Source organism: Mastacembelus armatus, chromosome 5 (assembly GCF_900324485.2).
Source record: "Mastacembelus armatus chromosome 5, fMasArm1.2, whole genome shotgun sequence".
Taxonomy (NCBI): Eukaryota; Metazoa; Chordata; class Actinopteri; order Synbranchiformes; family Mastacembelidae; genus Mastacembelus; species Mastacembelus armatus.
Genome location: NC_046637.1, coordinates 21,878,028 through 21,900,012, shown reverse-complemented (window position 1 = coordinate 21,900,012; position 21,985 = coordinate 21,878,028). Strand labels below are relative to the sequence as shown.

The 21,985-nt window shown below is 40.6% G+C and overlaps 3 protein-coding genes and 1 non-coding gene across 8 annotated transcripts in view; 1 reads left to right on the top strand and 3 right to left on the bottom strand.

The window, feature by feature from the left end:
* The window catches only part of eogt (EGF domain-specific O-linked N-acetylglucosamine (GlcNAc) transferase), a 41,653-nt gene extending 35,955 nt beyond the window's left edge, over positions 1 to 5,698 (bottom strand). For both annotated transcript variants that reach the window (XM_026305807.1, XM_026305808.1), the window contains exons 1-6: positions 5,637 to 5,698; positions 4,215 to 4,467; positions 2,832 to 2,932; positions 2,433 to 2,541; positions 2,124 to 2,218; positions 1,935 to 2,039 (exon numbers count right to left, since the gene is read on the bottom strand). In XM_026305807.1, the coding sequence (XP_026161592.1) occupies positions 1,935 to 2,039; positions 2,124 to 2,218; positions 2,433 to 2,541; positions 2,832 to 2,932; positions 4,215 to 4,418 (614 nt within the window). In that variant the 5' untranslated portion in view covers positions 4,419 to 4,467; positions 5,637 to 5,698. The remainder of the gene's footprint in view (positions 1 to 1,934; positions 2,040 to 2,123; positions 2,219 to 2,432; positions 2,542 to 2,831; positions 2,933 to 4,214; positions 4,468 to 5,636) is intronic.
* trnae-cuc (transfer RNA glutamic acid (anticodon CUC)) lies at positions 20 to 91 on the top strand. The gene has a single exon. It is a non-coding gene; the product is annotated as a tRNA-Glu (tRNA).
* A 377-nt stretch (positions 5,699 to 6,075) lies between the features above and the next one.
* tmf1 (TATA element modulatory factor 1) lies at positions 6,076 to 15,130 on the bottom strand. The gene is made up of 17 exons (XM_026307637.1): positions 14,532 to 15,130; positions 13,028 to 14,415; positions 12,198 to 12,301; positions 11,673 to 11,799; positions 11,394 to 11,499; positions 10,761 to 10,903; positions 10,373 to 10,539; positions 9,821 to 9,977; positions 9,428 to 9,520; positions 9,138 to 9,294; positions 8,824 to 9,016; positions 7,995 to 8,064; positions 7,821 to 7,913; positions 7,570 to 7,692; positions 7,284 to 7,442; positions 6,932 to 7,057; positions 6,076 to 6,799 (listed from the first exon to the last, which is right to left on the bottom strand). Exons 1-17 carry the CDS (start codon positions 14,665 to 14,667, stop codon positions 6,659 to 6,661), a joined length of 3,483 nt encoding a protein of 1,160 aa, XP_026163422.1. The 5' UTR covers positions 14,668 to 15,130; the 3' UTR covers positions 6,076 to 6,658.
* A 366-nt stretch (positions 15,131 to 15,496) lies between these two features.
* uba3 (ubiquitin-like modifier activating enzyme 3) lies at positions 15,497 to 20,473 on the bottom strand. 4 transcript variants are annotated; one of them, XM_026307972.1, is made up of 18 exons: positions 20,433 to 20,454; positions 20,273 to 20,311; positions 19,502 to 19,622; positions 19,312 to 19,392; positions 19,140 to 19,222; positions 18,970 to 19,050; positions 18,642 to 18,685; positions 18,201 to 18,265; positions 17,901 to 18,056; positions 17,708 to 17,810; positions 17,427 to 17,540; positions 17,113 to 17,166; positions 16,922 to 16,958; positions 16,734 to 16,815; positions 16,529 to 16,629; positions 16,324 to 16,387; positions 16,119 to 16,173; positions 15,497 to 16,022 (listed from the first exon to the last, which is right to left on the bottom strand). In XM_026307972.1, exons 1-18 carry the CDS (start codon positions 20,450 to 20,452, stop codon positions 15,934 to 15,936), a joined length of 1,389 nt encoding a protein of 462 aa, XP_026163757.1. In that variant the 5' UTR covers positions 20,453 to 20,454; the 3' UTR covers positions 15,497 to 15,933. The 4 variants fall into 4 exon arrangements, with proteins under 4 accessions (XP_026163757.1, XP_026163756.1, XP_026163758.1 ...); XM_026307971.2 differs by having other exon boundaries at positions 20,273 to 20,473; XM_026307973.1 differs by lacking the exon at positions 20,273 to 20,311 and having other exon boundaries at positions 20,433 to 20,459.
* Positions 20,474 to 21,985: the final 1,512 nt, after the last annotated feature.

Here is a 21,985-nt window from a genome sequence, read left to right as displayed (position 1 = left end):
CATAACTCATGAAAGCAGTTCCCTGGTGGTCTAGTGGTCAGGATTTGGCGCTCTCACCGCCACGGCCCGGGTTCGATTCCCGGTCAGGGAAAATCTTAACTCTTGAGGTTATTACGCGTCTTAAACAGCCTAGAATGTACGGAGATACTTTCACCCTAAAATCATGTACATACTCACTAGCATATTCACAATGAAAACACAATGCAGTGTCCATTATCAGTCTAGTACCTAGTGATGGCCTGTGTAATTACATGTTTATAGCGTGCTTTGTCCAGCTGTCACATGCCACACAATCCAACATAAACTAAGAAAGCAGTTCCCTGGTGGTCTAGTGGTCAGGATTTGGCGCTGTCACCGCCACGGCCAGGGTTCGATTCCCGGTCAGGGAAAATCTTAACTCTTGAGGTTATTACGCATCTAAAACAACTTTGGAAGTACACAGATACTTTCACCCTGAAATCATGCACATACTCTGGCATTTTCACAATGAAAACACAATGCAGTGTCCATTATCAGTCTGGGAGAGACGCACAGCCTAGTGGTGGCCTGTGTAATTACACATTTATAGCGTTGTCCTTTCACTTGTCACATGCCACTCAATCCAACATAACCCAAAAAAACCAGTTCCCTGGTGGTCTAGTGGTCAGGATTTGGCGCTCTCACCGCTACGGCCGGGGTTCGATTCCCGGTCAGGGAAAACCTTCCCTCTTGAGGTTATTACGCATCTAAAACAACATTGGAAGTACACAGATACTTTCACCGTAAAATCATGCACATACTCACTAGCATATTCACAATGAAAACACAATGCAGTGTCCATTATCAGTCTAGTACCTAGTGATGGCCTGTGTAATTACACATTTATAGCGTTCTCCTTTCAGTTGTCACATGCCACACAATCCAACATAAACTAAGAAAGCAGTTCCCTGGTGGTCTAGTGGTCAGGATTTGGCGCTCTCACCGCCACGGCCAGGGTTCGATTCCCGGTCAGGGAAAGTCTTAACTTTTCAGGTTATTACGCAACCTAGTGATGGCCTGTGTAATTATATATTTATAGCGTTCTCCTTTCAGTTGTCACATGCCACACAATCCAGCATAACCCAAGAAAGCAGTTCTTCGGTGGTCTAGTGGTCAGGATTTGGCGCTCTCACCGCCACGGCCCACGTCCGATTCCCGGTCAGGGAAAATCTTAACTCTTGAGGTTATTACGCATCTAAAACAACATTGGAAGTACACAGATACTTTCACCCTAAAATCATGCACATACTCTGGCATTTTCACAATGAAAACACAATGCAGTGTCCATTATCAGTCTGGGAGAAACGCACAGCCTAGTGATGGCCTGTGCAATTACACATTTATAGCATGCCACACAATCCAACATAACCATCAGAGCAGTTCCCTGGTGGTCTAGTGGTCAGGATTTGGCGCTCTATTGTAGTCGTGCTTTCTACATGAATAAGAAAAGGAAGTGACGCAAGGCAGCCAGGAGTCAAACCTAGAATCTTCTGATTTGCAGTCAGACACATTATTCATTACGTCACTGGTCCTGTGCTCAAAAGCACTTTCTTTAGGTTTTTCAATCTTTGTAAAGGGCTAATTTAGCAGTCCTGATACTATTGGTATCTTGGATCATATAAAATAATCTCTGAGAATAAAAAGCATTCTCATCCCTGTAAGGCTGTGCAATGTTTCTAATTCATCATGGCCCAGCATCACTGGTCCTGTGGTCAAAAGCACTTTCTTTAGGTTTTTCAATCTTTGTAAAGGGCTAATTTAGCAGTCCTGATACTATTGGTATCTTGGATCATATAAAATAATCTCTGAGAATAAAAAGCATTCTCATCCCTGTAAGGCTGTGCAATGTTTCTAATTCATCATGGGCCAGCATCACTCCAGTAACCAAATATGTGAATATTTGTGTTTGGCCTCACCAAGATTGCAAGGGGCTCTGGTGCTCTCCCTCATCAGCAAGTGCTTGTTTGTTCAGTCTGCAATGACCACCAATCTCACCTTTCTGAATAAAGTCCTCCTTGTATCTGCAACACAAACACAGATGAGTTTTGTCAAATGAGTTGTCACAGTGATGTTTTTATGGATATGTTATTTTAATTTGTACTGACCTCTCATGACTTCGCCGCGGCTTCCGTAAGTCCAGGTAAAGGTTAGTGGCCCTACAGAATCGAGTGTGTCTACTGCATCTTAATGATGAGTCCCCCTGGAAAATATTTGGATAGAAATATTTAGCATTTAACATCATTAAGAGTGGCCTGCACATTATATTCTCTCTATACTGCTGCTCCTGAACTACAAATCTTATTCAGGCCTATTGTCTGAAGACTCCTTTGTTTAACATTGCGCCTGTTTCTACTTGTTGTTTCTTCCTGTTGACTTAATAGGCTCGTGGGAACTGAGGAAATGAGCAGACTTACTGGCTTGCTGGCCTTGCAGAGTGTTTTCATCTCAGAGAGGCGCTCCTTAACATAGCCAAAATCAGCCTGCTTCCAGAAAAGTTCCTGCGCTGCCTCCACTGAACGAGCCCTGACACGAGAGATTTAGATAACCAAAACCACAACCATTATGGCTCATTACTGATGTATGCTATGACTGAGCAAGCACATTTTTGCATTGGAAAGACAATATAGAATGTGGTTAAGTAAATTAATGCATGCATATGAATTAAATAGTACTACTATAGGGAATCCTTAAGATTACTGAACACCTGACAGATCATGAATGACAGCAATGAGAAAGTAAAATGTCAATTATGTAAACTGTATTGCATTATGCTACTGAAATGAAAACTGAGTACGTGTTGAAAACAGCAGTACCATCCAGAGTCAGCTTTAGTACAAACTGGATAGCTGAAGCGTTTCCTTGGATCACAGCTTTTCTCGTAACCCCAACAGGAAGATGAATCCAGCAGTGCATCCTGTTGTAAAAACAAGCGTAAATATGTGTATGGGTGTGTATGTGTGTGTGTGTGTGTTTGTGGTATGATATGAAGCTTCATATAGCAGAGTGTCAAAAGTACACATACTGTATAATGGGAGAGGTAAAACAATGGGCGTTCCCTGTCTGAATATCAGCAAAAAGCAGATTATATTTTTGTAATTTAAATATTTTTAGACAACCAAACAAAATGAAATGATATTTTAAAAATGTACTAATCCATTTTATCCACCCATGCTAATCCTGAATTTTCCTGTCTGGGAATCTTGAATTTCCATTCAGGGATTAATAAAGTTTATCTTATTGTATTGTATCTTATATTACTTGATGAGCTAACTAAGCTGATGGAATGTTAAGATAGGTTAAATATTCCATTAAACATAGTAGATATCCATCCATCATCTATACCCACTTAGTCCTATTTAGGGTCATAGGGATCTGCTGGAGCCTATCCCAGTTCTCTTTGGGTGAAAGGCAGGGGAACACCCTGGATAGGTCACCAGTCCATCACAGGGCCACATAGTCACAAACAACCACACACAATCACACTCACTCCTGTGGGCAATTTAGAGTCACCAATAACCCTGGACTGTGGGAGGAAAGTGCATTGCCAGAGAAAACCCAAGCAAGCACAGGGAGAATATGGAAACTCCACACAGACAGTAAGGGAACCAGGAACCTTCTTGCTGTGAGGCAACCATACTAACCACTAATCCACTGTACTGCCCACATAGGACATATCTAAAATAATTTTACATAATACTTTTGTTACCTCAAATGTAATTGGAAGTAAAAAGTAAACACAAGTGTAAACTCATGGGATACGCTGCTCTGATAGAACAAACTGCTTTAAATAATTTGTACTTTTATTCCACTGTAAAAGACAAGACAAAAAAACACGCAAGCAGAAACTGCACAAGTTAGACGCTTTGAAATATATATTGAGGGCCAGAGCCACCTTTTTAAAGCACCTTTAAGTCAGCTGAGGCATCAACGTAACAACACAGACAAAGGCCTGGAACAGTCTTGTTTCTCCTTGCTCAGCTACAGGAGAGAAGTGTCTATTCAGGAGCACAAAAATTACATCAATCAAAACTATAACCAAGCACAATCTCTATCCTTTTCCCACCCAAAACTAAAAACAACACAACTGAACAAGGTTCATGATGTTAATAATTATAATCTAAATCTTCAGGCCCATGACAGACAGTGGCCATTATTAGAGCTATAAAGACAAGCAGAAAAAAAAAGGCATATCTTACTTTAAAAGGACAGTGTGGGTCCAGGCGGCATTGCTTGGCGAACCACTTGTTGTTGTAGAGGAAGTAGGGTACGTGCTCCGGAGGCAGGGAGATCCTGCTGTAGTTGAGGAGTGGTTCTGGTGGTTTATGGTTGGTGCTTCCAGCCTTCTCAGTGGTGACCACAATGGAAGAAAAAACTATTCCCAGAGCTACCAAGAGCAGCATAGTCAGATTTACACAGACATGTGAGATAGCTGCCTCTCTTCACAGCACTCTGTGAGAAGGAGGGAGACAGAAACACAGACTCAGACTCGCTCTCTGTAATTTTGGTTGAAAGCCGAACAGCACAGGATGTAAGCATGTAGGCACAAGCAAGTGTGTGGGAACACAGCTGCTCAAGGACGATCTGAGCTCCACGTAAGGAAAGGTCCTGTTGCAGGAAGCTGACCTTTTTCCGACCGCTGTCTGAGCAATCATAGCAGAGCCTGAAGAGGCAAATGGACATTGCTGGCTGGTAATAACGTGACATAAGCAGCTCCAGTTGGCCAAGCCAGTATTTACACAGCAGCCTGTTACCACGATCCAAGTTCATTTGTTTAAACGCCTCGAGTATGTTTGTGCTAAAGCCAAACACATTTCACTCCCAAACTCAACGATCAACAAATAAAAAAGTGTGAGCTTTGTTAAAACACTGCTGCACATCAGAGTCTCCCAAATCTAAAAGGAACTGAAATGTCTTTAAAAAACCCGTCAATTCCCGCTGCTCCGGTAACAGGCGAGCGTAAAGTGATGAGGAGCAGCGCTGAAGTGAAGCTACATGTGCGCATACAAAGCTGGTTTGTTGTAGCTAACTAGCTAACGATAACTAATTAACGTTAACTTCGTTTCTTTTAGCTAGCTAGCTGTTTATCTTAACACACGGCAGAGCCGTTTGTTTACGAAGCCTGTTGTCTGTGTAACTTTGTTTGCCGCTCAATGGCTTTATGGGAAGATGAAATGTTAATATGAAGTACTGCAGCCTGATATGTAAAAAAATTAACGTTAACCTTTTGGTTAAGTTGAAGTTAACGTTGACGCTGACCCGCCTGATATAAACCCGCTCGGGATGTGCTGCGCTAAATTGGGGCTTAACAGTGTGGACATGTGGAGGTAATAACACATCACTTACAATTTTCCTATTCGAGGGATAAATATGAACATAAAGTTAATTGCAGAGTAATGTTGGGCATCTTTACGTGGTGGCTAACATGAAGGTTAGCGTTAAAACGTGACAAAGCCAAGACCCCCTGAAAACTGATTCAAGAGGAGCCGATGTGGCAGGAAAACAACTAGCCAGGAAAAAATACTTAACATATCGGCGTCACTAAAACCTGCAGTACACACAAATCTCACTGTGACTGGTCGAGTGAGTGAGGGTAGGTATGAGTGTGTGAGCGACTTTACCTGAATGCACAGTCTGCTTTTCTCCAGACTGAAGCGATGATGCCGGTGGTCGCCATAACACCGGAAACCTTATACCGGCGTGTAATGTGCAGCGACAGCCGCAAGATGGCGCTATTCACTGACCTGTGTCTTCACCTGAAGATACCGGGAGTTCTGTTTCACACATTTACTGTAAATACTGACATCACATTAAAATACACCATCTATTATGTAGATGTCAGGCTTGATTCAGAGATAATTAAAAAATAATTGAAAAACATTTTGGGTATAGTAAAAAAAATAGGACATATATTTTTTTCAACTTCATCAAATCTTGCATCTTGAGATCTGTATGTTTTTTTTAGAATATTGTGATTTATTTGAAGACTTTTGTATTACATTGACAATAATTTGTGGCTTCTAATGTGTGATATCACACAATTTAAATTAAGGATCACGGTTGTTTTCACCAGCCAAATAAATGTTTATTCATTTACATATTTATAGTTTCAATCTTCAGAATTTCAATCACATACTGCTCTCAGTTACATCACACAGTGTGATTTTTTAAAGAGTTCAGAACAATACCTACATTTTTCTGTACAATATTGTATATATTTCTTAAACCATTTTATTTATGCATTAAGAAATAAGGATGCATTTGTATAGTGCAAAAAACCTTATCCGTCTCAGTTATAAACTGTAAATACAATACTATGTTCAATCATGAGAAATCATGTCTTAAAGCAAAGTTTGTACTATGTCCCAAAGATTTCAGTCTCCAGAATCACACTGACTATCCTTCATATTGATTCTTTAATAATACGTGTGTTATCCACAATCCAAACATCCCACTTAAATAAAGTATATGATCATTTATTAATATAAAGTAAAATAAAGATAAATCAATTTTCTTTTGACACAGTGATTAAACTAAAATGTTAAATTATTTTCCCTATCTTTTTCTGTGAATGCATGGGTGGATAAGACAGTCAACTGATATGCTTATGAGAGCATATCCTAGAAGTAACAGCAGAAGCTGTTTATTTCTGGTTTTTCAGCAGTTCATCAATCTGGGTTTTGTACATGTTTTTCACATCTTCAAGGTCTAGCCTCAGCTCCTCTGCCTCCTCAGCCTTTTCTCCATACATTTGCAGGATGGTGTTGTGCCTTTGCTCCAGATCCTGAAATTCACAGCCACATAAATTAGAAGAACCTCTGCTGACACACTGTAATTCTGAAGAGTTTTATAGCTTGCAATTACACATTTTTTATGACCTCAGAGAATACATTTAAGATTTATTTACAGCTCTCACCTTAAGCTGGATTTTCAGTTTAGGTATCTCCTTCACCTTCTCCTCCATCTCATCATTTTGACTGGTGAGTCGAACGAGCTCTTCCGCCATCACAGAGCGACTTCTTTCCAGACTAGATATTTCAAGCTGCAACAGCAGAAAGAAAACCACTGGTATATATTGCAGCTGCCTTCTGGTGCAGGACTTTGCTTTTTATAACTTTTATGACTGTTTTAGAAAATTATAAAAAAAACCCATTGTAGATATGTCCAGTCTTCTAGCTTCAGGCAGGTGTTGCTGACATGTAGCAGTACCATCAAACTTAAAAATAAAGTCTTTTACAGCTATATGTGAGTTTGTTCTGAATTGCTACCTGCAGCTGCACTATCTCTCCCTCTCTGAGCTTGAGCTGGGACTGGAGGTTCTCCATGATGTTGGAACCTCCAGACAGTCTGGCGGCCTCATAAAGATTGGTCCCGCTCATTGACATAGACATGGTCATGGTACCCAGTGAGTGGTCTACAGAGTCATCCTGGGAAAGAGTAAAACAAGGTTTAAAAAAAAAAAAAAAATTTAACGCTGCAGAAATTCAAGTATGCACAAACTAATCTTCATTAATCTTCATTTCTAGACAATCTAACATTTTTCCCAGTATGTACCTGGGAAAGAAGAGAGGTGTGGAGAACTGCGTTGTCCATCCCACTGATGGAACTAGATCGGGACAGGGAAGGGGTAGAAGAAGCTGGGGGCTCTCCCACAGTATGGGTCATAGCCTTCCGCTCCTGATGGGGAAAAATTTCACTATTAAACAACAGAATTAAAACAGCTTAACTAACTGCATGCAGAGGGAAACCTCTGATAGGAAGGGTAAAACATTACCACTTTCTAAACGGTTTGAAAGACTCTTAACCTTTTCCTTAAGTGCCTCTTGTGCCAAGTAGCACTTCTTCTTTTCTTGCTCCACTTTCATCTTTTCCATTTCTAGCTGATTGGTCAGTAGCAGCTGGTAGGAGAAGCAAAGGATGCCATGAGGAAGTTGTTTCATGGGGCATAACAGGAAGAACAGGAAAGAACACTATGGTACCTTTTCCTTCTTTGCCTCTTCTAGCATTCGACTGTGCTCTCCTTGCAGATTTTCCAATTCAACATGCTCCCTACATTGAAAAAAAACAGCAAGAGGTCACTATAGATCAACACTATTACAAGCTCAAAACTCAAAGAATATTTCTCAAAGGGGGTTGTAATCAAAACAAGAGCAAAACTGTGAAATACAGTGCTAGTTCTCTGAACTTTGCTAATGAATGAGACACATCCTCAATCAAGTCTGAGATCAGCTTAGTTATATTTTCCACTGTCCATAAAGAGCTGTGGAAGTGTAAAGGCTTCCACTGTAAAGGCATTTCACTGCTGTTTCAAGACATATTTTTTCTTCCACTGTGCTACATGCTGGAATGTATTAAAACACTTTCATAATATTATCTACTGCGCCACTGGCCCTGCCACATCAAGTACCTGTCTCACAAAAGATGACCATGTGGCACAAAGACCTCGTTTACATGCCTGACTGATCCTCTCAGGAACAGCTTCCCCTCACCACCGACCCACACTCTGACTCTAAATGTGTCTGTTTGAATCAAAGACACTCAAGAAGGAGCATCAGAAAGACATGGTGACTAAATTTTAACACTTCCACAACTCTTATGTTTTTATTCTACCCTTATACACTATGGAAGTTATGAATACAAACACATTTCATGTGCAACTTAAGTTGCTCTGATGCAACTGAGAAACAACAACTGTTAGCAAACATGCATCATCTCTTCAATTCATCCCCACACATGACAAAGGAATAAACAGCTGGTGGACTGACCCACCCTTGCAGACTCAACATTTGAGATTTTGTTTTGTGTTACCTGCTGCACTCATCCTCCAGTTTCTCTCTCCTGCTCTTTTCAGCCTCTAGTTGTGCCAGGCTTCTGGCTTTTTCCTGGCGCAGCAAGGAATTCTGGGACTCCAGAGAAGCCAGCTGAGACTTGATGGATAGCATTTCTTCTGTGGCCGAACGTTCCTTCTCAACAGCAACAGCCAGCTGTGCCTGGGCATCAGCTGTTGAAAGAAATCGGGCAGATTAAAGGAAGGGATAAAGGAAGCTGGGATTTTGCCCACTTTGTACAGTACTGCATTTTGGTGACTGTTTTACACATATAATGCAACCCCTGCCTCTTACCTAGCCTATCAGAGATGTTTTTCTCCAGCTTTTCCCAGGATGCTGTTTGTCCACCTAATGAGGCCTGTAAGTTCTCAATCTGTCGCAGAAGTGGCCGTGTTGTCGACGTAACACTCTGACTGAGCTCCTGGTTCCTAGTCTCTGCTTCCTGAAGCCTCTGTGAGCACAAGATGACAATAAAAATAATATAAAAGTGTGCCCTAAACAAATTCTGCAAAATCATGGTTATGTTTGACTCTTAACAGGAGCTAGCTTGGTTTAACACCCTATATTCACGCATATTAAATTACCTGTTGCAGCTCACTGATCTCCTCCCTCAAATAATCTTCTTTCCTTCCCTGCTGTTGCTCAGCCCTTTGCAGAGCCAGCCTCAGGTCAGCAACCTGTACACGACATTTTAAGAATTGTAATGAAGAACGGCCTCCGTAAAAAGAGCATCACTGACATCATTGCTAAATCAGTGGTACAGCAAGTACAGTTTTTTTTAATTCATCTCATTCTTCTTCCATGTCAAATGAGGTCAAAGGAGAACAAGGTCTGGGTATAATGAAAGAACTGTAAAGTGTCAAAATATGTTAGTCATGCAGTAGTAAGGCAGTAGATGGGATGAGCCCTTAATATTACAACATGCATAGTAAATGCACTGTTTCATGGTGCGTGTTTACTTCATGAGTTAAAGTTACCTGGTTGGCCAGGACCTCCTGTTGCATCCTGGCCTCCTCCTGAGCTTTCTCAAGAGCCAGGCTAAGCTGCTCCTTGGCCTGTGTTTCCCTGCTTAGAGCTGCTTCTTCAACCTCACTGGCTCTGCTGGCATTTGCCTTGTGGAGTTCTGCAATCTCCCTGGCAACAGACCAAGAGCATTAACATCGCAACCTCACATTACACCGCAGTGAGTAAGTATAAGTACAGTGAAGCATTGTTTCTTGTTTATAAAATTACTTAGCATCCCCTTACAGCTGAGAGAATGTGTATATAAACACATGGCTCATCCACAATACCTGGATGGTAGCCAAAACTTTAAATTCAGTTTTATTGCTTCATTTCAATTCCAACAAACTCGAGGATAACACAATACAAAGCTGTCACTTTCTAAAAACTGTGCTGTATACTGCCACAAAATAATATCATGAAATATAAAGTGTAATATACTGTAATATAACAGCCAGCTTGTGAGGCTATATTTACAGTAAGAGGTCTTGCATTCTGTGTAACTAGCAGGGTGTGTCAGTGTTTACTTATAAGAGTTGTCTAGAGCAACTTGGAGGCTCCTGTTTTTCTCCTGCAGCTCTTCAAAGTCTGACTGCAGCCTGCTCAGCTCCTTCTCCTGCCGCTCCACCACGGTGTTCAGCTTCTTGATGTTTTCTCGGTGCTGTTTCTCAACCTCCTCCTTCCCGTCTAGAACCTAACACAAAACATGGACACTTTATCTAATCATGAGAAGTAACTCACGATTATTAAGCTTTTAGGGGGGGAAAATAAACTCTAAACCCTCCAAAAGACACAAACTGGTTTATCTGGATTTCTTAATATATACATGGCTATATAACACTGAAACACATCAGTCATTTCAGTATTTTTTGGCAGTATAAAGGACAAACCATTGACATGGTAGGAAATCCTGACCTGCTGAAGGTGTTTGAGCTCCTCCTCCTGCTCCCTGATCTTCTTCTGCTGCTTGGTGATCTTTGTGTCACTGTCTTTCTCCTTCACACGCAGCTTCTTGATGATGTTGCTGTGCTGCAGCTGCTGCTTGGATAATTTTTCACCTAGTGAAGAAGTGAGAAATAAACACCTACTTAAATAAAGTTTAAAAATTAATGTTGAGACAATGCCCACTTCATCTGAGCTTTATTATAATAACGAGGTAATAAAGTCACCAGCGGTTCTGCTGTCCTATTGCACAATATTTAAAAATAAGATATTTTTGTACATTTACAGCTTTTTAAAAAAATTTCAGTTATATTTTCCACTGTCTGCAGACAACTGTCAAATAAAGCTAAGACATTTAACGTCTCCCTTTCTTAGTGAATAAAAAAAAAAACTTGAGATGGGACAACACTTGACTTAATGCAGGGCAGATAGCATGTCTATACACTAACCACACACTCTACTTAAGACTACTACAACTTAGTCTACAACTGGCTTTATGCTACATCTATTCCTGATTACCTTAATAATCTCACAAACAACTTAGAGAGCAATAGTGTGGGTTGGTGGAGGTAAAGAGTGACAATCTACTACATAAATTTGTCTTACCTTCTTCCAGCAGACCTCTGATCTGCTCTTCCTTCTCTCTGATTATCTCCATTGTATCACTGGAGTTAAGTCTTGTGGAAAGTTCTTCTCGCAAGCCTTTTATCTCCTATGGCAAATAAAAACAAAACATTTGGACATGCTTGAGTTTGGATTTTAGCTTCCACCTATAGAAATGAGAACTAGTTGATTAAAATTCATTTGTAGCTCCTAAACTGAATGTTTTTGTACTTGTTGAGTAATGTAGGAAGCACAACCTCAGATCACCAATATGTGAGTTACCTTCTTGGCTATGTCTCTTTCTTTGCAGGCCAGCTGAGCCTTCCTCTCTGCATCCGCTATGCGCTGGGTAAACTCTTCCTTTAGGGACTGAACAGTGGAGCTCTCCTCCTTCAGACTTATCACCTCACTGGAGGACGAACAGGCTCGTTAATGAAAGATCTCACTGTCAAAACCTATACAGCCTTGAGGCCAAGGTGGCTTTTAAAAATATGCACAAGAAGATAGTTTCAAGCATTCAACACTCAGTGCCTTAATGAAAATATCACTAAATATTTATTTTAACTGTGTTTGTATATAAGGAGTTTAATCATTACATGTAGGTATATTAATATTGGTTAAGGCGTAATAGCTTAACTGCTTATAACATCAATAATAGTTTTTGAGATTTTTCAATCTATGGTGATATCATGTTAAAGCCTTACCTGACCTGAATATCAAGTACATTTGTCTCTTGTGCAAAACAACTTTCTTACCAAGATTATTCATAGCGCCTCTCTAAACCAGGTGCATATGCCAGATACTCACTCTTTGAGATTGTCACAGTCTTCCTCCAGCCTGGCCTTGTCTTTGCTGACTGCCAACAATTGAAACTCTCTCTTCTCAAGGCGGCCTGACAGCTCATCAATAACCTACAATATTTCCACAACATTTGTGTTTACAACAGCAGCTGCACAGTAACACCTAAAAGTATTAAACTTATTCAGAGGGAAAGCTGTGTGTTAGTATCTAACTGCTTTCTGGCATATACAAAAACCAGGGAATTTGGGGAAATTAACAACATTTGACTAAATAAACATTCCAACTATACTGACAGATATTACAAAATGCACAATTGTTCAACGGTGATCATGGCAACTGCGATTAAAGCTACCAGACAGGATATGGAAATATGACATGACTGCACAGAAAAAGCTATTTACTTCTGCTTTACATTCTTATGAAGGCTATATAAAAGAGAAGTGGTTTAAAAAGTGGCTTGATGTTACTTAAATGGTTAATATTGCTTTGTTATTACTGCAGAGGTCCAAGTTATTTTTCAAGTCATTACTTGCTGCAGTTTTTCTTAAATATGTTCAAAGCAGTTTCAGATTTTTGTATGGTGCTGGACTATACACCCAGCTATTTAACAACTATCCAACTCATTTGTTAAACAAAGTGTTTTGGCAGACATGGACTGGAGGTAAACTGTTCAAGAATAAGCTCTACTGTAATCAACATACACAGATATCTCATGCACACACTATGCCCTCTTCTCTGAGTCAATATTACCACAAAAAACATAAAACATAGCGTGTGCATAACACAAATCTTTGGTTATATTACCAGCTACATAGTATCGTGATACTAGTTGATACCTTTTGAAGCTCAAGTATCTGAACTGTTGAGACGCTTTTCATTTCCTCTGTGATTGGTGGAGTGACCTGTGCTTCATTGTTGGTAGAGAGCTCAGACAGTGTGACAGTAGCCTCAGACTCCTGTTCTGGCAACTCTTCAGGCTGCTCACTATTCACAGGTGTTGCACTGCGTCCACTCTCCTCCATGTCATCCAGCGATTGCTCCCTCATCATTTCAGTTAATCCCTCTTCCTCCTCTTCTTCTTCCTCCTCCTCCTCCTCCCCTACCTTCTCCACTCCTCCATCTTCCTGCTTCTGACATACAGAAGCAGCTGTAGACACTGTTGGAGGAGCAGTTACAGATGCTAGAGTCCGACTGCCAGGGATCTCGTCATCTGAGTTAACCTCACTGACACTCCGACTATCCAGTGACTGCACACTAAATGAATCTATGCGTTCAAATGCATCCGAGGAAGAGCCACAGCTCTCTGTAAGCTTCGGGTAGTCCTCCAGTCGGGGAAAATCTCCACAGGTGGAGGCAGTGAGAAGCTGAAAGGAGCCCTGCATTAAATGAAGGCCTGCTTTTCCGTCCCCAGTTTCTTGTCTGGAGCTGGCTGAGCTCTCACTCAACACACTCTCATGGTCAAGCACTTCGATGTCACTGGTGGTAGAGGTTCCTGAGGAGAAAGCACTAACTGGAGGAGAGGGGGTATCATTTTGTCGGTCCTCCACCTTTGAGTCTTTTTGCTCAATTAGTATTTCCTTAGCGGATAAGGAGGGCGAAGGATCAGAAGGGGTAGGGCTCTTAGGTTCAGGAATTACAGCAGAAGTCTGAGAGGAATCTGTGGCATCCTGCTCAACCTGGTGATCTGATGTACTCTGTGACTGCTCTGTGTTTGTGTCTACAGAAACGGTTGAGTCTACATCTGGTTTTAGAGTGCTCATTTTGCTGTCAGGACTACAAGGATGCTTAGTGGAAGAAGAAACAGGAGAACCTGGCTGCAGGAGGACAGTGTCTTCAGAAGGAGTTGCTGCTGAGGAGTCAGGCTTCACTGTCTGACCCTCTGCAGCTGTTTGATTCTCATTACTATTATCAGCAGGTGCTATCTTTTGGCTCCCCACATCTTTTTGGATTACAGCATTTTTGCTGTTTTCTTTCTCCTGATGCCGACTTTGGGATTTAGTAGGGGGAACAGACACCACCTGGGTTTTAGTGACGCCTTGTACATCTCCAGATGACAGAAAGGCACTGAAAAAGTTTTCAGATTCATCCACAACCGTGCGAGTGACAGGAGTAGTAATGGCCTCTGTGGAGGTAGGAGGAGTGGTGGTCTTCTCTTTAGGGGGTGCCTCCCACTGCGTCAGCCCCCATCCTCCACTTAATGACAGCTGTCCAGGTAATGTAACATCTGCAAAGATGCATGCATCATCTTTAACGTGTTTACAGCAGTAAGGTTCATGCTCATTTTTGCATATAGCAGCACTTGCTGATACCAACCTACAGTATGGCACTAAGATTACTTACCATCATAGGGCATTACAGTTGTGTCACCCCACTGGTCCTCTTCTTTGATGTCCAGAACTCGGTCGATGGACTTCTGGGCTGTTGTTAAAGCTTGTTTGGCGAAGCTGGACAGATGAGATGCATTGAACCAACTCATGTCGCCTACTGAGCTAACGTTAGCAGCTATCCCTAAGTTCAGAAATTGCTACACGAATCTTAAAAGAGGTTTTGGCGTTACAACACAAAGCGCTTTGTCCGTCTATACATGGCCGTTGTCAACTTTATCCTTGTGCAGATTGTATTTCTCACTTTCAATCTCTGTTCTGTCCAGGAAAGCCCTGCTGACGGCCAGCTACCATTTAGCTATTTAGCATATAGGAAAGCATCAGTCCCAGATACAGTTACAGCTCGCACCGATCAGGTGGCACTCAAAATCCCGTAATCTCCACAAATACGTCTTGTAGAAACATAGGGTGCATCAGAAACTCCATTGCTGTCTAAGAAAAAGCTCCCCCATGATTAATCCAAGCTTTTCTCGGCTCCTTTGCTTAGTGGTCATCGTTTGTTTTGGTCGCTCTCAACTTGTAGCCCAGCTAGCATTAGCCTGCCAGCTACTTCCTTTCCACGTAGCACCATGACGTCATGATCCAGGCTGCCTGGGCCCGAAACGCTGTGAGGAAGTCCAATCAGCAAAGCCAGACCTGCAATGTAGTCCCACTATTAGACCGTCTGCACAACTGCTATACGAATTATTAGGCCATTGTTCTGCTCTATTAAGGCAGTCATCCATTAAGCCCAGTTGTTGGATATATATATATATATATATATATGTGTGTGTGTGTGTGTGTGGTGTGTGTAAGTGTGTAACAAAGGCTCACTGTTGCCAAGTAGATTTTATCCATCAGCCCTACATAACTGCAACTTTAGTTTTATCACTATGATTTCACTCCCACAATCACACTGTACAGAAAGAAAAGATAAACATGCTTTGTAAGAAAAACATTTTATTCCAGTTTATATATCATTATCAGTGTCTTGATTACCACTTTAGTGGTTACTGCAGCTAAAAAAATGTTGGAATAAATACATATTCAAAATATTCAAAACCAGAACAAGAATAGTACTTTTCAAAGTAACACAGCATGCTTTAGGTTGTAGTGCAGATAACAATAATGCAGACATCCAAATATTTGCAGACCACATGTTACAAAAACATGACAAGGTTTGAGCTATGATTTGGCTTTCAGTGCAAAGCATCAGCTTTAGTAGATAAGTACATTAAAACTATGAAATTAGCTACTGTATGATCATTTACATTGTGACTGAATACACTGTAAACTTCCAGTTCCTGGGTCACTTTAAATATTCCACAAGTCATAGTTGGCCTAAAAACAAGAATGACATGGGAGTGCTTGAGCTTGTCCTATGAGGTAAAACAGAGTCTGAACAGCATGGTTTGGGGTGTGGTGACATCAGCTACAGCCAGCTCTTGTCCATCAGATAGCCCCAGCTCTGGAAAAAAATGTGCATAACACACTGAGTGATCCTAACCAGTGTATTCATTTGACCAGGTCCAAGTGTAGTTCAGTATTAAAAAAAGCACCTCACCTTTCAGAGTTTTCGACAGATTTTGTCGTGTCCTCTGTTCAATTGAAGCCACAGACTGTAAAACAAAGTAGCAGCAGCTGGACTTCAGCTCAAACTAAAACTTTTGATTGCCAAATTTCATCAGGACACACCCCACATTACGATGAGAACATCACACTTACATTAATATGAGTCTGAACTGAAAACACAAAAACAGTGTAATTACCTGTAAATATAATGTCTTGTTCTTTCCTTCCACTGTTGCTGTTATTGCAGGTGATTTCATTTGTCTGAAAATATATATAGTATGTTTAGTTTTTATGACAATGCATAATTCATACCTACAAATCAAACAACAGAAGAGCACAGTGTGACCATAAGCAGAACGTGGCTGTGTTTGTCATACTTAGTACTGAGGTAGGCAAACTTACAGGGAGGCACTCTCAGTCAGGTAGTCCAACACCTCCTGGAGTTTGGAAGATGGAGAAAAGTGCAAGTCCAGAGGTACTTGGCTACAGGCTGAACAGTTTTCCTGCAACAGGAGTGAACATATTCAAAATATGTTGGATAATACCTTATTCAAAAGGCTATGTGATCACTGTAGCAAACACAAACAGATACATTTTGAGGACAAACCTTCCGTTCTGCCTCAAAAGTGTAGGTGTACAGGCCGTCAACATCATTGAACACCATGTAGTTATTGAGAGGTATATAGGCACTGGAGATAGAAATGGTAACATTATGAGAATTGGTTAAAAGCATACGCACTTAGTACAAAAATTCACTTTGTGCACATCACTGCCACACAGAGCCTGCTAACTCACCTTGATGCAATTTTAAAAACCTCAGTTGCACAAGCAGCTGTATCAAATAAAGCACAAAAAAATTGTTAGCTCCTGGTACACATTTCTGTTTACAGAAAGTCAGTAGACTCAATACTGTTTGGAAATGATTAACTCTTATATGGCTGGGCATAAAGGCCCTAAAGTCTCATATATTCAATCTTAATACTCACCAGCAATGACAGCATTTGTAGATGCTACTGCTGGGATTATCCTCTTAACAACACCTGCAATATTTAAATAGGATATAAAAAAAATGTGTTGTACCCCTAAAAATTCAATCAAAGAAATAAAAGCTATATAAAATCTGCTGATCAGTGTGAACATAAGACATGCTAACTGCAATGTTTTGCCTTTTTTAAGTCGAGATAAATAATTCAGAAAGCAACAGCTTGCTGAGTTTATTATACTTGGGCATATCCCAGTAGAGTTGCAGGAATGTAGTGTTGTTCTGGTTGTGACAGAAAGAAGTGCTATGTTTGCCCACCCTGGGTTAGTCTGTATGTGACTCCTGTTATGCTGAACTGTGCTGCCCTCTCCAGAGATCTCTGGTATACCCACTGAAGGTGCTCTGGGTCATCTCCATCCAGGGCCTCACCGTCTAACACACATATACGCACACAGAGAAACAAAAAAATAATAATAATTAAGTGTATTTTTTGTTTATCTATCTTGCAAGTCAGGTAACAGTTTAGAGTCTCAAATCAAACTTAAAGATCATTCGAGAAATTACAAAGACCGCTTAGTAACTGCAGTCTGAGGTCATACCTCCAAAGGGTTTCTCTTTGGGCCACAGCAGTATGCGGACATATTCAATGCAATGCTCTGGCAAACGAGGCATAGAAGCTATTGTACACATTGGAAAGTTGATCTAGAAAGAAAGATGTTATTTATAAAACTGACAAGAAACTGTTTCTGCAAGACAACTAAGTTGCAACTTTTCATATAAATGTGACCTTACCTGAGGAGGATAGAGCTCAAGAGTGCAGTCAATGCATGCGGTCATGCCAGGGAGAATGACTCTGGCATTGCCTTTAAAGCCTTCTGTCCCACCATCAATTAAAGGAATGATGGAGCTTGGATCTAGGACACGATCCTCATACACCAGCAGAGACAGCTGCACAGACAGACAAAGGTTGCACAAACCACATTCTGTTTTGCACAACTAATAGCTTTACTATTGTTAACGACAAGTATTAGTCAGAAATTCCAGCAAAGCTAGCTGGCAAATATGCAATTGCAATGAAAAGGAATAACTTACCAGCATACCATTCATCCACCGCCTGGCAACCACAGAGTCCAGTCCACACACAATTATATGGAATTCTAGATAAAGGCAGAGTGATGAATAAATTTAAATCTAATGTCTGATTATGACACAGTCCAACCAGCAGAGGTGTAACAAAATCCTATGAAATAATGTCATAATATAAAACCATAATACACATAAAAGAGATGAAAATAAATCTAATATAATTCAAACCGTAATCTGGTCATGTGAGCAGTACAGAGAGCTAGCTTTTTAATCAAGGAGCCAGTGTTTTGTGAAAAAAAAACAACCCAAAACAGCAAATTAATTAAAATTCTGATCGTCCTTTGGTTTCGAAAAGTGTATTTTTGGTGAGAAGAATACACCCATACTAACCATTCCCAACATCATTAGGAAAGTAGGAAAAGTTCTAAAAGTCCTAAAGATACTTACGTCTGTAGAATGCATCATCTAAGTCCTGAATTTTCTTAAAATGTCTGAACAAAGCATTAAAGACAAGTTGATACAGAATCTGTTTTCAGAATGGTGTCCACTGTATGTTTACATTCTTAAATTGAATTATATTAAGATGAGGTATATATATATTGTGTGCATTTTTGATGTCACATCTAGATACTGTGTTGACTGAGGGTAATGTTCTTTACATATTGATATGGGATATGATAAGGAGTTTAAACAACTTCATTTGTGTCTTGCACATAAAATCATGCAACCGTTTTTGAACGACTGATACACCACTGACTATTTTGAAAAGGGATACGGGACAACGCAGCATCCAGGTATTCGGCTGTTGATAAAATCAGCTGCAACATCTGCCTTTGGTCGACCTACATCTTTCGGCCTGGTCAACATGAAAAGATTTGATTTGAACATTGTATTACCTAGTAATGCAGATCATAAACTTTACATAGAATGCATAGTACTACTGACCTGAAGAGGAACTGTCGATTCAGGTTAGAAACATCAATGGTGTCCATGTCAACAACATGAATGTTGCAAAAACCTGACAAAGCCTAAGCCAAGAACAGAAACAAGAAAAGTGGGTGTTGACCATTTGTTACAACTTAAACCTGTCAAATATTCATAGTAATAGTGACCATACCAGGTCTTTCAGCAGCTCACATCCTAGACCACCAGCACCAATGACCAGGATTTTGCAGGTTTCTAACATAAACTGCAATGACTGTGAAAAGAGATGATAAAGACATTGAGGACAGAAAAACAAATTAAAAAAAAACTTGCACCACACAATATGTGTGAATATAATGTAATAGTAAATCATTAATAGATACCTCGGTGCTGGGTTCAAACTCAGGGTGTGTGAAGGGCCCTGATCTTTCCAGAAATTTTTTGATATGGTTCCATCGCCCCTCCCACTCACAGGTGTGTCCATTGCCTGCATCCTCAACCATCCTGAAGACAACAATATGCACAGTTAGGATTTATTATCCTAACTACATTAGATGGACAATACTGGTTGGTTCGATATTGCACAAAACCCCTGAAACTACTGAGATCACGCAAGAACAGTTACATCAACGAGACCAAATATCATTACTGGGATTGACGTTAACAAGGGAATTATAGTATTTACATCTCACAGCAAACCATACAATAACAGTAGTACTGTATTCACTCGTGCTTCGATGTCTGTCCTATGTCAAAGTGCGCTCTCTAGCATATGCATATACTGTTTTTGTTGTTTAACGTCTGCATGAAAATAAAATAATATGTATTTTCTCTGACAGGTGGGCGTTTCTCACCCTGTAGCATTTTGAGTGTCCTTCCTGGACAGCTTCCGGTAGCTAGGCTAGGTAAACAGCTAACTTCAGCTTAGACCTCCACGTTGGCAGAGGTTAATAATACTACATTCAGCATATATACGTGTTCAGCACCAATACCCAGTAGGCCAGTATCATTTTCCGGTAGACTAGCTATTAATAGATGTTGTTTACAACCAGTATCAGCTTAGCTTCCTCAGCTAACTTAGCCGAGCTAACGTTAACCTTCCTCGGGTCTAGCAAGCTCAAACCTTCCGCCAGTTCTACCAATTCATTACTAACTTCTCAGTCAGCTCCACTACTCTCCTTCTTTTCTTCTCCCTAAAAAGAGAGAATAAAAGAAGGTTCATTCATGCTGTGCTTTCGTAGATTAATCAGTTCTGAAAGCATCTTTCGGGTAGTAAATGACTGTTTCTTGCTTCTTTCTTCGGCAGCTACTTACGGCTCGTCCGTATCCGCCATCTTTGGATACGTATCTACCTCAACGTGCTGCCTTTGGTGGTGGTAAATACAAAATCTCTCGAACAAAAATCCAAAAATACTCAATATGTCAAAGTCAGACTTAAAATCTGTTTCAAACTGACATCAACAGAGTTATTAAGTCTTATACCTAGGACCTGAAGAGGTTCAAAGGATTCTAAAATACCACAGCGTTAGCAATGTAAGTTCAGAAGTTGCGATGTTTCCTGTAGCCGTGAAGGCAACACAAAGACGCGATTACACCACAGAACCAGCAGGTGGCAGAATTTCTTTGATACGTGCATGCTAGTGTGTGCAGTGTGTGTTCACATACCCGACATTAACCACATCAAACTGTGCTTCTGTGGGAAGAATGGTGGATGAGTGGTTAGCACTGTTGCCTCACAGGGACACATGTGTGGAGTTTGCATGTTCTTGCGTGGGTTTATTGCAGGTACTCTGGTTTCCTCCCACAGTCCAAAAACATGCATGTCAGATTGATTGTTTACTCTAAATTGCCCATAGGAGTGAGTGTGAGTGTGTGTGGTTGTTTGTCTCTGTGTCTATATGTGGCCCTGCGATGGACTGGACTGGGCTTACTGCCTTCCACCTGAAAGAGAGAACTGCTGGTTAAGGATTGAGCGGGTATAGATAACGTGATGGGTGGATGTACTTCTGTCGCAAATACTCCTATACAGTTAACAGAGACAACAAAAGAGAAAATGGTCCATGTGACCCAAATAAACCTGTTTCATTGGCAGGAATTAATCAAACTGGCCTGATTGGCCTGGAAGCAAACTGTAACAAGATAAATAAGTCAGTGTAAAACAGCACAAAAATTAGCTATGTCACATATCTACTACTGTGAGTTGTTTTTATTGTGAACTGCTGTGTTGCAAGACATGCACCATGAATAAGACATGAAACTGAGGATCATGCTATTAAATTTAATGAGTTTATTAGTGAGGACATCTCCCTCAAGTATCTGATTTACTGTGTCCACATTGTGCTAATGAATCTTGGTGTTTAATCTCTCATTACAGAATGATTAATAATCCCCTGATGGGCTTCTTTGCCTTTTCAGACACATGCCTGCGGGCACAAGAACATAATAAATCTATCTGTCCACACCCCCTCTAATATTAAAGGGAATGCGGAGATACGTTGTGCAGAGGTCACTAAAGATCTGGCTAATGTATCCACTGACAACTTGGTGCTCTATTATCTGAGGTTGATACAGGTGTGTGTGTTGGGCTGGGCCTACAGCTCTCTCTCTCTATCTATCTCTCTCTCTCTCTCTCCCAAGTTTCTGTCATTTAAATGGTTTGATGGACCTTCAAGATTTTTTTCTGATTTTTAATGAGATGTTCCAAATGACAGCCTCCGAAAACTGATAACTAAAAATAACTGCTGTGGCCATGTCCTTCATAGCTGACTGCCTGCCATCGCAGCCCTCCTCTCACTCGCTTTCTATTTGTTCTGTCTTGTCCTTTCTCATTTAACCTCAAGTATGCTCTCATGTTAAACAGCAGAGTG

Coding starts and splice junctions, on each gene's coding strand:
- uba3 (XM_026307971.2), bottom strand. CDS start 20,340: ATGAACCTTCTTTTATTCTCTCTTTTTAGGGAGAAGAAAAGAAGGAGA. Junction 17,541..17,707: donor CAAAGAGAAACCCTTTGGAG/GTATGACCTCAG, acceptor TATGTGTGTTAG/ACGGTGAGGCCCTGGATGGA. Junction 16,630..16,733: donor CTTTTGAGGCAGAACGGAAG/GTTTGTCCTCAA, acceptor CTCCTGTTGCAG/GAAAACTGTTCAGCCTGTAG.
- tmf1 (XM_026307637.1), bottom strand. CDS start 14,667: ATGAGTTGGTTCAATGCATCTCATCTGTCCAGCTTCGCCAAACAAGCT. Junction 12,302..13,027: donor AGATACTTGAGCTTCAAAAG/GTATCAACTAGT, acceptor GAAATATTGTAG/GTTATTGATGAGCTGTCAGG. Junction 7,058..7,283: donor GAGAGATAGTGCAGCTGCAG/GTAGCAATTCAG, acceptor CTGCTGTTGCAG/CTTGAAATATCTAGTCTGGA.